The sequence below is a fragment of the Delphinapterus leucas genome, chromosome 14 (genome assembly GCF_059928025.1).
Source record: "Delphinapterus leucas isolate spDelLeu-1000000601 "Yukka" chromosome 14, BTC_Dleu_Yukka2, whole genome shotgun sequence".
Taxonomy (NCBI): Eukaryota; Metazoa; Chordata; class Mammalia; order Artiodactyla; family Monodontidae; genus Delphinapterus; species Delphinapterus leucas.
In genome coordinates this window covers 77,121,005-77,135,345 of record NC_143142.1, presented here as the reverse complement: position 1 = coordinate 77,135,345, position 14,341 = coordinate 77,121,005, and the positions used below count along the sequence as shown (strand labels likewise).

Below are 14,341 nucleotides of genomic sequence, written 5' to 3'. Positions count from 1 at the left end.
GGCCCCAGAGAGTTGGGGGTATTTGGAGAGGCGTTTCTTCTCCTGCTGGTACTGTGCACCAGGCAAAGCAGCCTGAGTTTGTCGCTGCTTCCTCCACTTTCCCAGGATGGTTCCTGGTCTGGAAAGGTCAGATGGCCTAGGCCTTAGCCTGTTTCATATTCTGCCACAGAAAACTCCATTGATAACTAAAGGGATGCTGGGTCCAACCACTGACTCTCTCAACATCAAGCCAAATTGCATACTGCCCAGTGTTGGTACTCTGAGGAATTTGGGGTGCCCTTTGGCTGGGCTCTTGCGGGTTCCGGCCTGCCCATTCCTCAGGGAGAACAGCACAGAGGGGAGGGCTGTTAGACGTTTGCTGCTGTGTCTGTGGGATCCTGAGATGCACTTTGCAAGAGGCAGTTTCTCTAAATAGGTCCTGACCCCTTTCTGCCCCATTTATCCCACTTACATGTAGGGAAGGCAGGAGGTGTCTTGACAAACAGCCGTGAGTGTTAGCTCAGCTTTGCGCTAAGGGCACTAAGCACATACTTCATTTATGTCTACTGCCTTGCTTGCTAAGGCTCAAACTTTGAAAATGTTAACAATAGATTAAGAAAGAAGAAAACCCTTGCGCCCTCTCCTGGTAAAAGTTAATCCAGTACAATCTGAAGGTATAGCTCACTCATGGGGAGCAGTTATTTGTCTAGACTAAGTAATCTTGTACTAATTCGACCAAAGCTATTGACACACTAGATGGACCACTGGGTCTTCCTTGGGCCGTGATTACAGAGTTTCTTCCAAACCTTTCTTTGCAGGGCTCCTCAGCCCCAGCACTGTTGGCGCTTTGGGGTGGATAATTCTTTGTGGTAAGGGCTGTCCGGCGCCTTGTGGATACTGAACAGCATCCCTGGCTTCTACCCATTAGATGCCAACAGCACGCCCATCCCAGACCATGACTACCAAAAATGTTTCTAGGCATTGCCAAATGTCCCCTGGGGGACAAGACCACCACAGTGAGACCCACTGCCCTAAACCCATGTCTGCCTTTTTTTTTTTTTTTTTTTTTTTTCTTTTTTTGGCTACACCTTGCAGCTTGCAGGATCTTAGTTCCCCGACCAGGGTTTGAACGCACGTCCTCGGCAGTGAAAGTGCCGGGTCCCACCCACTGGACCGCCAGGGAATTCCCTCTTGTTTGCCTTTTGTAAAAGGTGCCACTGGTCACAGGGCAACCAGTGAGGATGGCTCCACACAAACCTTTCGTGACTGTGGGGGGCAATTCTGATGATTGGTCAACTGAGTTCACCTCTGGGAATCTGTCTAAAAAAATCCAAACAAGTAGACAAGAATTTATGTCTAAAGCTGTATCATAATGTTGTTTATGAGAGCAGAAGTTTAAAACAACCCAAATAAAGAACTGGTTAAATAAAGTACAGCATAGATATAGATATATAAACATATATTGTAGAGTACTATGCAGTCATGAAAAACAATTGTGTAAGTTTATATTCAATAACATGAGAATATTCCCTAATGACGCCTTAAACTCTAGAGACTACTGCAAGATGTCCAGAGGTTTCTGTATACAAAAGGAATAATTTCAAGAAGGCCGAGTAAGCATCTAGGTGAAGTATTAGGGCAAACACAGAATTCAAACCAATGTTCGACTTCAGAAAACTTCACTCTTTAATTGAACAAACATTTCTCAAACACCTACATGTATGAAGACCACACATAGCACTGGGGAGACAAAGATGATACCTGGTCCCTCTACTGTAGTACTTGCCCCAAACAGACAAAAACACAGTAAACATCGTCAGACCCTCCTCCACACAGTGATGCTGGACGTCTCCTTGTGTTACTGTCTCCCATAGTGAAGGGCCTAACTGGAGCTACATCTTGTTTTCCTCTTCATGCCTGATTAATCACACCAAGGGAACATTTCATTTACTGCTTTATATATTCAGATATATCTAGAGTTGTCCAAATACTCATTGGGCCCAAACATGGAATCTAATCCTCCCCAACAAATCTAAGAAATGAGCATTCAACGGTCTCAGCTTTTTTCCTACAGCACAAGAACAAAGAAAATGAATCCATAAGATGGGTATGAAGAATAAACAAAACAATGCATGTCAGGCATCTGTTTATATAGCAAGCACTCAATAAAGGAGTAGTTGGGTTGTTTTAAAAATTATTTTTACAAATGGTCATGCTAGCTAAAATTGCAAAGCCTCCCGTATTTCTAACTGCCTTTGCTGTTTTATCTTTTCCCTTAGCACCTACCACTCTCTAATACACTATATGAAACATGTAGTTTTGTTTACTGTCTATCCTACTCCACTGGGTCAAAGCTTTTGTGCTTTTAGCCTATTTCATTCACTGCTGTATCTCTACAGTGTCTGGTACATAAGTAGGGTCTCAAAACATATTTCCTGAATGAAAGTGAAAAGAGTGGGTCTGAAATCATTGCCCCCAAAGTGCGTTTGACCTTTCCCCTCACCCTCCTGAAGGTGCCTAGGCACTTCAGATGCCTTTCTCCCTGTCATCTGGCATTCTGTCTGTGCCGCTCTAATATTCTTTTTCTTCCCTCCTCTTCCCACTGCAGGATGCCTTTGTGGAGCTGTACGGTCCCAGCATGCGGCCTCTGTTTGATTTCTCCTGGCTGTCTCTGAAGGCACTGCTCAGTCTGGCCCTGGTGGGAGCTTGCATCACCCTGGGTGCCTATCTGGGCCATAAGTGAAGTCCACAAGCCGGCCACAAACATATGCAAAAGGTTCACTAAAGCAGTAGAAATAATATGCATTGTCACTGATGTACCATGAAGCAAAGCTGTGGTCTCTTAAAAACAAAAACAAACCACCAACAACAACGAAAAAACAGCTTTCAGGCTCAACGTCGAATCAGCTACTTACTGCCAAAGGGAAATACAATTTATTTTTTACATTATTAAGAAAAATAAGATTTATTTATTTAAGACAGTCCCATTGAACATGTCTTTGGAAACCCTACTGCTAATTACTAAGCCCCACCTGGATGGCTCCACCTGGTCTCCTGTGCCTATAAACATGGATTTCTGTTCCATGTTGTTGGCCCAACTGACTCACCATCTGAAAAGCAAACAAATTGACAAAGGACTTGACTGTTCCAGAAGCCGGGTTTCTGGCTGCTGGAGGTTAGGAAGAAGGTGTTCGCTTTCTTTGCCTTTTTTTTCTTTTGCCCTGGAGGCTGTGTTCTTAATAGAGGGAAGGTCCTTGGAGGGGAGACCATTCTTCCCTGGCCTGAAGAACAGGCACTTTGCATATGGTACACACCCGGTTGGAAGAAAACCATCGGAAACTTCAGATGGACTTGGTGTTTGCCAAGATCTCCACCCCGAAGGACAGTGACGGGAAAAATGCCCTTAAACCATAGGAAAGTATTTTTTTAAGCTACCAATTGTGCCGAGAAGCATTTTAGCAATTTATACAATATCATCCAGTACCTTAAGCCCCGACGTGTATATTCATATATTTTGGATACGCTCCCCCTCCAAATACTGGCGCTGCCTGTGTATGAAACAGAATCCTCTGGAATGCGAGGAAGTGAACGTTTCGGTGACTTCTTCGGCATCAGGAAGCATCAGGCCGCCACAAGTGCCTGCTTTTCCGCAAGAGGCCGCGGTCTGCTCTGCCTTGCCCCAGCTCGGAGACCTCGTCCTGGAACCCAGCCTGGCCACTCGCTGGCCTGCTCGAGGGCTTTTAAACAGAGCGGTGTGGTCTGCGAATGTCTGGAAGCTGACGGAGCTCAGAATCGCGCGGACAAGGAAAGACGGCAGGAGGCCTGGTCCTGCTACCCTGGGGCCCCCTGGTTAGGCGCCTCTCCACGCGGAGCGTGGAACCCGGGAGCCAAGGCTCTTCGGGCGTTGATCACTGTGGAGGGAAGGAAACAGGCACTGCGCCTTTGCTCGCGGAGGGAGGTGGCGATGGCTGAGGAGCCCGCCCCCCAAGGGAAACGCTTGCGTGCGCCTTGGCTGCGCGGCTGCCAGCCTGCCTGTGCAGCTTAAAGCAAGATTTTAAAGACTTTGGGGAGGGTCATAAATCCTAAAGGAAGCGTTAAAATGGATTAACTGACCTATGTCTGTGGAATTACGATGTAAAACATTATCTTGTCATTGTAGTTTGGTTTTATTTGAAAAACCTGACGGAGGGGGGGAAAAAAAGTTCCAGGTGTGGAATGTGGGGATTATCCTGGGGCGTTAAAAAAGAAAAAAAAAAAAAAATCAGTGCTGGAAAACGCTAGAGAAGTAGCAAAAGAAGTGAAATCTCCAGCTTATAAACTAGAAATATTTTTTCAAGTTTAGAATCAGCCTTGAGACATACGTGGAAAAACTGTGGCATTATTGCATTATATACCATTTATCTGTATTAACTTTGGAATGTACTTATGTTCAATGTTTAATGCTGTGGTTGATATTTCGAAAGCTGCTTTAAAAAAAAAGATTACATGCATCTCAGCATCTTTTTAAAAAATTGTATTTAGTTATGGCCTCTACACTATTTGTTAGCAAAAATGATCATTTTTTCCATTTGAGATTTTTGGCTCTTAATTCTTTAAAAGCATTTCTGAGGAGGTGAGATAAGCCCTAGGTCTCAGCTACCTGAGAAAACCTGGAGCATGCTGGCCACCCAGCCACTTTGCTTGAACCGAGTTACGTCCACTTCCATGTCAACAGAATTATTTATTGTGAGGGACGTATCTGTTGTCCCTTTGACCTAGTTGCTTAGGTTTACTTGTCCTTGGCCAAATCAGAATTTAACTCACATCATTTAGGATTGCATACATGTTTGGTTAAACCCATGAGGTTCATTCGGCTGGAAAGCCAGATGGAAGATGACCAGGGGATTAAATTCTGGCTCCGATGCTTTGCCCTTTAGAGATGGTTTCCGTGCCCGTTTCCACGGAGACCTGTCTGGAGCCCTCCCACCCTCCTTCCATAGAGCCTTTCTCCGTGGCCGTCCTCAGGTCCTTCCTGAAATGCAGTGGCACTTACGCCCCAGATGGAGAAAGCAAGAAACCCATGGTATGAAGCCAGACCTCCCTGGCGGGCCTCAGGGAACAGGACGATCAGACCTTTGAATGATTCTAATTTTTAAGCAAAATATTATCTTATGAAAGGTTTACATTGTCAAAAGTGAGGAATAGGGAATATCAAATTCTGTGCTGCTATCCTGCCAAGATCATTCTAATGGAGTCGGTTTGCAGTACACTCCAAGTGGCGAGATCCTCCAAGCTGCTTTAGAAGTAACCATGAAGAACACGGACATTTTTAATATAAAGCCTGTTTGTCTTTTGTTGTTGTTGTTGTTATTGTTCAAGCTGGGATTTGCAGAGTGTTCTAAAAATGTATATATAAAAAAGGTCACAGGGGCTAATTTCTAACTGGTTTCCTTTTGCTGTGGGGTTACATTATTTGGTTTTAATGATAAATGTTCCCGGCCACCTGACCCCAGAACTGTACAGTATTGTGGCTACACTCTCTCTAAGAGTAGTTGAAGTTGCATTTTTCTTGTCGTTAAAAACATGTTAGAAGCAATGAATGTATATAAAAGCCTCAACTAGTCATTTTTTTCTCCTCCTTTTTTGCATTGTCTCAATTACTTTGCAGTTGGACAGCAGAGACCCATTCCTACCTAACAGGTGTGGAGGAGGGATTCACACCTGAATTACCATCAGCGTGGTGCACATGTTGGCCCAGGTTCAGGGTTCAATAGAGCACGTGCACTTTCCAAATGGAGGTCGAGGGCTCTAAAAAAAGCCACAAGGAGAAAAGCACCCAAGAACCTCCTGGGTCCTCCCAGGCCCTCGCTGCACAGACAGCCCGAAAGAGAGATCAAAATGACAGCTCATATCTTCTGCAGCAAACAGCTCATCTCAGATTTTGCAGGCTTAAGATGTGGCTTAAAGTCACATTTCGAATGAAGGAAGCACTTTGCTATAGTTCAAGCCAAAAACCAACAGCCTCTGCCCCAGCTCACTTATCTCTGTCTATTCAGATATGACCTTCCATTAAGATTTGAATTTATTTCATTAGAAAATGTTTATGCTTATCATTTAAAGACCTAGCCCTGGCCCAATGTGGGAAATTAGGAAGTGATCATAAATCAAGAGGAGTTCTAATAATCAGGATTAGACATAAATATGTAGGACAGTCCCAACACACATCTGGGTTTTTTGCATCGAGGATCTATGGGATAAACAGAATTGCAAATTGTCTATATTGTAATTAAGCTTATGCTAAAATGATGAACTTATACATGTGAACTTAAATTCTAATTTCGACTGTACTTCTAAGGCAGCGGCTGTTTTTATACTTCCTTATCACGTATAGTTAGTAACGGACACCTCCTCTATCAGAAAAAAACAGGAAGGGCTTGAAATATAAGCCATTCTAAGGAAATTAGGGAGGCAGTTGAAATTCTATTCTGATCTTATTCTGTGGTGTCTTTTGCAGCCCAGACAAATGTGGTTACACACTTTTAAGAAATACAATTCTACATTGTTAAGCTTATGAAGGTTCCAATCAGATCTTTATTGTTATTCAATTTGAATCTTCCCAGGGATTTTTTTTTTTTTTAATTATTATGGGACAAAGGACATTTGTTGCAGGGTTGGGAGGAAGAATTTTCAAATGAGCAAAACATTCCCAAGATTGGATCAGGGTGCGGAGGCTTTCAGAATAGCCAGGACTGTAGGATGTGAGATGCAAACAAGTGAAAACTTCACTAGGAACAATGTGATGCCTCCGTGAAGGACCTTATGCAACAAACAAGAAACATTTTCAAGTTCTGTGGTATATTTAGCTTCTAGAGACAACAGAACAACTCAAAGTCCAGCTCTGTATGGCAATGCAGATGAACCAAAACTCTTTTAAACATCTGCCATCAATGGTAAGGATTTTAATTTCAAGCCTGGACATGTCTAATGGCTATTTAAACAATAAATTTCTAATTTTAACCAACAGGATATTTAATGAAAACCTTCTGGTTGGTAGGGACATCTATTTCTAAATACTTACTATGCACAATACGGGGAGAAGGAAAGTGAGACTGAACTGGGTAAGTAATAATACAAGTTCCTTATCCTTACCCAAAGATTCATCCTGTTTCATGTCTGTGCTCATAGTACTGGCCTTAGACAACATGAAATATGCATCCCACGGGGCACAAAGAAAACCAGATGGAATATGAATGGTATTGCCCCAATTCATCATGACTACCCCAGAAAAATAACTGCAAGGCCATATATATCCTATCGATGACAAGGTTGTTTTGGGTCCCAAGGTAAGCTCAGCAGACAGAAACACTTGTGGAAGACGGAAAGGCTTAATCAAAAAATCCCGGGATTGTTACTAAATATGACTATAGTATATTAGTAACTCCGTGTCCCTAAACCTTTTAGGGAATCTGCAGTGAGCCTTCCAGCCAGCTCATTTCATTAAGTTTTTGCCTCTGGGGTAGCATTTAAAGGAGTGATAGCCGATCACATTTCTTTGGAGGAAGCTTGTGTTTATTATACTATTTTCTTAAGTTTTCAACCAAGTTTTGCTTTTGTTTTGAGTTACTGGGATTATTTTTGTTTTCAATAAAAATAAGTGTATAAAAAGTGGTTTTGTATTGAAAGCTTTTGTTATCAAGATGTTCACACTTCTCCCTTCCATGGGCTGTTTTTAAGATGGACACTTCTTAGGGGTGGCTGATATCCTGCAACACTGTACACACACAAAAAACTATATGATAAGTGTAGTTTAGATTGTTAAGATAAAGTAAGTCTCTGCTTGGCCAGCATTAAATATAATGGCATTTTCTTTGTATTGTTGGGGAAAGCCACCCTGCCATTCAACTTTCTTTGTCTGTCCAGTTAATATTGTGAAGAAAAATAAAGTACAGTGTGAGATATCGGTTGTGCCCTGGAATTGTTTGTGATGCGGTGATGTGATTTTGCCCTGTCATTCAAAGACCTTCTTAACAAGCCAGTAGAGCCACCGGGAGCCTGACTGGTTATGAAGCCCTGGGGGGGCCAGGCTATGGGATTGCTCAACGGGTGAAGCCACCTGAGAAGGAGGTTTTGTTTCTTCGTTACTAACCCTTCTGGTTTGGTTCAAGGTGGACCAGCCTTGAGTTCTACTTCCATTGTTGCTGCCGGGTGTACTCCCTCAGACCAAGTGAAGATCCCAACCTCTGTTCCATAAGATGAAAGATGGTATAAAAAGGAGAGAAAGAAGCTAAAAATTCTGGTTTGAAGTGCGCGTTTTAAGATAACCGAAGCAGGGGCTTCCCTGGTGGCGCAGTGGTTGAGAATCTGCCTGCCAGTGCAGGGGACACGGGTTCGAGCCCTGGTCTGGGAGGATCCCACATGCCGCGGAGCAACTAGGCCTGTGAGCCACAACTACTGAGCCTGCGCGTCTGGAGCCTGTGCTCCGCAACAAGAGAGCCCGCGATAGTGAGAGGCCCGCGCACCGCGATGAAGAGTGGCCCCCGCTCAACGCAACTAGAGAAAGCCCTCGCACGGAAACGAAGACCCAACACAACCAAAAATAAATAATTAAAAAAGAAGATAACCAAAGCAGTCACTTGTTTTGGAGCACAGAAATACTAAATAGCCGGGCACCTATGTTTCCCTTTTATACTGCTACCCTAGGAAGGCATCAATCCTCCAAGGGTCTTCCCTTCAACTCAATTAAAAGGACTCCAATAGCAGCTGGCTGCCAGCCCTGTACACGTAACACCACCAGTTATTACCTTGGAAGGTGGGTATTGGCTTCTCCTATTTTATAGGCGAAATCTGAGACTCATAAAAGTTAATATGCCCAAGTCCTCAAACCTCGTGAATTGCAGAGGCAGGATTTGAGCTTGTGGTCCGGCTGCCTCACAGGCCCTTGCTTCTCTTCTCAATCAGTGGTCTTCAAACGGCTGCACATGGAGTCTTGGGGCACCACATTTGCAAGGGGTAAGCAAGCTTGGGGTGTTTAAAGGAATCAACGTTCTTGGCATCCCAGGGATGCTCTGTCCTAAACTGTCCTCCGTGAAACACTCCTGAGGTCAGGCCAGTTCTCATCTCCCACCTTCCCTTTCACAATCATCTGTCACAGCTCACAAAACAGAGGCGCACATAGCTGTCCCTCCCGGAATCTGGCTGTGAGGCACTGTACCCTGTGCTGGGCTCCCTTGCCCTGGCCACGGGGGCCAATCACGCCCGTCTCTTCCCAACTCCAGTGAAGTCAAGTTTGGTGGCTTGAAATCGGCCCTGGTGGAAGTATTTACATTATGGAAATGAGCACAAGATACAAAATAGAGCTTTTTTCCCCCCTCTTCTTTGTTTCTTTTTCTTTTTTTTTTTTTCCAGAGAGCCAATTTACCTGCACACCTCTGGGCACTGTCCTGGGGATTTAAAACCCTTCAGTTACCAAAAAGTATGATGTGAAATCCTTGGGCTGTATTAGACACTAATGCCTGGGAAACGAATCCTTTTGCAAATCACTTTTCCAATTGGTTGCTTTCAACAAAGGTGAAAGAACACCTAGTCAAGACGGCCACCCGTCAGGCTGGCAGGATATGGGTTGTTTTTTTTTAATATGATTTCAGAATATAACTCAGAAATCCAGAGTTGTGTAACATTACTGTACAAAACTCCTTCCACTCCCTCGTACTTGGTATGCGAACAGCACTCCTCGAAGCTTACATCCATAAAAACAAAGAATGAGGGCTTCCCTGGTGGCACAGTGGTTGAGAGTCCACCTGCCGATGCAGGAGACGTGGGTTCGTGCCCCAGTCCGGGAAGATCCCACATGCCGCGGTGCGGCTGGGCCCGTGAGCCATGGCCGCTGAGCCTATGCGTCCGGAGCCTGCGCTCTGCAACGGGAGAGGCCACAGCGGTGAGAGGCCCGCGTACTGGAAGAAAAAAAAACAAAAAAAAAAAACAAAGAATGGGTTTGATGGTGAACCCTAGCTCTTTCTAGTAACAGGTCATTTCTATTTATAGATACTTGTCCTTCTTGATGGGGAGGGGGAGGATGATAAACCAGCCCCATTTATCTCATTAACACTTGTATTTCCAATAAAATTTAAAATTTAATAATGGTTTATCAAAATGTGTAATATATTTGTACATTTTTATTAGTTGGGTAATAATAATAATTGTAATTATTCAATTATTCAACCTAGGAACAAAAAAGTAAAGCCTTATGGTCACAAAAATTCATAGTTTACTTTCGTTGTAGAAAGTTATGACAGGTTAACCAATTTTAAACTTTCAGTTGTAAGACATATTGTATTAGGATAAAATGGAGGGTAGAAATATGAATTTTAGGGAAGAAAAGGGAAAATGTAAAACTTCCTGGGGTCAAAAAATAACTTGTTCCTGTGTTTTTCATGTAATTGATGCTGAGTATTATGCGTGATTATTGTCATGGTATTCAGATTCCACTGTCTATAATGAAAAAGTGATGCAACAAAGCTATCTGTACAATGTCATTTGCTAAAATAACTTCTCAGACAAACTTGTTATTAGTATGTGTCAAAATTCTATTTCAAACTGGCCTCAATTCAGGGATTGTCAGAGACAATCGAGAGGGAAAAAAAAGTGGTCCCACCACTAAAAATGCCCAGAGCCTGACTGATGTGTCTTAAGATAGTGAACGGGGAAGCCTAACTTCTCAGGATTTCTTAATCCCATTAAAGTCTATCTGGAAGTTACTCAAGCATTTTATCAAGAATCATAATTACTTCATGGAAGGGGTTATAAATTACATCATACAAAAAAAGTTCTGCCACAGATAGTTTCGGGACACTTTTCTTTCCCATACTATTCACAATGCATTGGAAAGAAAATCCTTTGCAACTATTTATATTTAAATTTTAAAAGTTAAGTGTCAACTTGAACATGTGGAAGGGTGGTAAATGCCTTTTCAAACTCCTTTTAATGGAACATCAGCAACTGCTGGAAGACTCCTGCCCTGTCTGCCCCTCTAGGCACTCCCCCTGGACTTTACTGGAAGCTCCAAGATGGGTGGGGGAGGGGCAGAGGATACATTCCCTCCCCCCAGGACCCAGCAGGTAATTGGGTAATGATAATTGTAATAAATATTCGTTCCAGCAACAAAATAAATAAAAACAAAGCCTTAGAGTCACAAAAATTCAATTAAATGCACAGGCTCACTTCTGTCATAGAAAAGCGTGAGAGGCTAGTCAATTTGAAATGTATTATTTTTGTTGCAAATCTGTGTTTTAAAATTCCTTTTTTTTTCTTTCCCATTGAAAAACCACAGAACTGCAGCTCATTGCCCATCTTACCCCACTTGTCATTTGTCTGTCTGTGTGTCCTTGGTTGTATGCTCCTGTATCATTCTTAATCTATGCTGCTGAAATATCTGAGCCCACATCTATAAGGAAAGGCAAATCCCAAAGCAATCAGGGTCTGTTCTTTCCTTCTTTCTTTTCTCACCCCCTGGAGAACTCTGACTGGTCTCCTACAAGCTGATGAGTGGATCCAGTGGTCCAACAAACGTCTGTTGAGCTCTGCTCCTAGGACAGGTGTGGGACAGAGCTCTAGGATTTAGGAATTATTAAGACCCAGTCCTTAGCCTCAGGAAGTCTCTATCTAGTGTCTTGTCTGTTTGGCTTTTTTTTTTTTTTCCTTTTTTTCTTGATAAAATATTTATCAAGCCCAATTGAATAAGCTCCTTGTTTTCTGGGGTCATCTTACATCAATCAGGCTAACTTGCTATTTATATCACTACACATTCTCTTTCAAAGTGGGTTGTTCAGGGGCAGGTTCCCACAGACAAAAAAAAGTAAACATTTCTCTCTTTCTAGCCAAGATTTGGAACTTTCTGTCTGAAACAAGTGGCTTAGATGCTACGTAGCTGTGGATTTTTTTCCTGCATTCTCTCTGTTTTTCCAAACGTTTGAGCCCACTTCATCTCAGAGCCCAGCAAGCAGGAGGGAGTAGAAGCTGCAAAGACTGTGAGGAGAATTCAACAGCAAGTAGACCCAGGGAGGCTTTGATCTTCTCTCCCAAGGGGAACATCATCTCCTGTGTCCATGTGGAACTCCTCAGCCAGGGTACAAAAGAAAGAAAAGGAGGAATAAAATATTTATAGGAAAATTATTTCTCACAAGCAAGCATTTGTTCTAAAAGTTTTTAGAAATATAATTATTTGTCTCCTTCTTGGGTTTTTCTGTTTTTAATATGAGACACTTTCAAGTCCCCTAGTTGAGTTTCCAGGAAGCAATAATCCATGTTGCCTTGGGTGGAGTTTAGGAAGAAACTAGGTCTCAGGAGTGAAAATGTTTCCATTGAAATTGCCACATAGAACTCTTGCTGCTTCTTTAATGTTCTTGCATAATAAGGCCCCATTCCCTAGGGCAGGGTGGACCAGCTCTCCCCTGGCCCTCTGCTGTAGGACTCCCTGTCCTCTTTGAGACCCAGCTGGACTCCTGGCCTCACTTACCCTCACCTACCAAGTCTTATCCAAACAGGAAACCTCTGGACCAGTGCCATCCAACAGAAATAAAATGTGAGCCACATTTGTGATTTTTCATCTTCCAGTAATCGCATTAAAAATTAAAAATAGTACATGGAATTAATTTTAATAACATTTTATTTAACCCAATATATCAACATATAATCAATATGAAAATGACTGAAGTCATTTCCATCCTTTTTTATATGAAGCCCTTGAAATTGGTGTGGAATTGACAGTTGGAGCACATCTCAATTCAAATGAGCCAGCTTTCAAGGGCTCCATCTCCGCATGGGGCTGGTGGCTACCACGTTGAATGGCTCCACTCTAGACTCCGTGTACGGATGTTTTAGCGCCCACACACGAACAACATGCCTGTAAAATGCCTTCCTCTGTCTGCCCCATTTCCCCTACCCCCATGCTAATTAAGCTGGGAAGGCTGAAAAGCATCTTTCTCTCCGACTGCCTCTGTTAGGGGAACCACTGACGGAAACCACCCCCCCTGGCCAGGCACAAAAGCAACCACTTGCATGAGTTACTTTACACCAGGAGCTCCTGGTAAGGAACGCGGAACTAACAAGCTACCACCAACAGAAGAATTTCAGAAAAGTCAAAAGGAGAGAGAACACGCCAGTCCATATGTCCTACCAACTCCCAGGATCTTCCTCGCTGGAATCCATCTTGGCTGAGCGACGTGCACGCCACCAGGAAGGACCCTGAGTCAAACTACGGGCCAAGCAAGATGACTGGCCAGAGACAACCCGGAAACGAACCCCATTACCATAAAACCTGAGACCGCGAGCCACGTGGCAGAGCAGTCCTCCTGGGTTCACTCACCCTGCTGCTCTCCGCCCAGGCGCCCCTTCCAAATAAAGTCTCTTGCTTTGTCAGCACGTGTGTCTCCTCGGACAGTTCATTTCTGAGTGTTAGGCAAGGGCCCACTCTCAGGCAGGCCCTGGAAGGGGTCCCCCTTCCTGCAACACCTCAAACCCTCTTTTCCAGACTTTCCCAAAAGAATTCTTGCTTTTGAAACATTTGCTGTTAGGTCAGAAGGGAAACCAGATTGCGGTATGTTCAATGAAAGTATTTCAAGCCCTAATGGTGGGCTTCGAACACTTGCTATCAGAAGATCTGGATTCAAATTGTGGCTGGCTAGAAGTATGAGCTTGGGTAAAGCATTCCACCTCTTTGAACCTTAGGTTTCTCCTCAATTCAGCAGAACTGCACCGTTTGTCCTGTCCTGTCCTACCAACCTGCTGAGGCAGCGGCGTGGAGATCAAAATGGTGAATGTGAAGGGGCTGAGGTGCCACCCAAAATAGAAAATCACATTATTTATTATTCCGAACTATTAAAAGCTGTGCAGCCACAGAAAATAACAGCCCGCAATATTTACAAAGACAGAGTAAGGATTTATATTAGGAAGCTGAATCAAAGTAGTAAATTCCTATAATTATCTACAAGGTCAACAATTTTCTTAATTATTTCCAAACCTTGACTTTTCATTTTTATTTACTGAGAGAGACACAGAAAGGGAGAGGATGATAAATGACCCCCAGGATAATAATCAACTGTGGTCCTTGGAGACAGGTACTCATCATGAGAATCCATCTTGATAATGCCTAGCTATAGACTTAGTAACCATCTTGACAATGACACTGCAGAGAACATTGCACGTGGACCTTATTTTCAAAGACCAACAATTTGAGACGTCTGTGGAGAGTTCCTGCAACATCTCTACCCCATAACCACCTGGATAGTTCCTTGCCCCGATAGCTTTCAGATTAGTAACATTAGCTTCTAACATTTCCTATGACACCACTTAAAATTTACCTTCTCATTGTTTTCTTTAAAATGAGATC

At 43.3% G+C, this 14,341-nt stretch overlaps 1 protein-coding gene across 1 annotated transcript in view; it reads left to right on the top strand.

Annotated features, from left to right (window-relative positions):
• Positions 1-10,732, top strand: part of BCL2 (BCL2 apoptosis regulator) — a 185,851-nt gene extending 175,119 nt beyond the window's left edge. The window contains exon 3 of the mRNA XM_022584324.2: positions 2,588-10,732. Coding sequence (XP_022440032.1) covers positions 2,588-2,722 — 135 coding nt within the window. The 3' untranslated portion in view covers positions 2,723-10,732. The remainder of the gene's footprint in view (positions 1-2,587) is intronic.
• Positions 10,733-14,341: the final 3,609 nt, after the last annotated feature.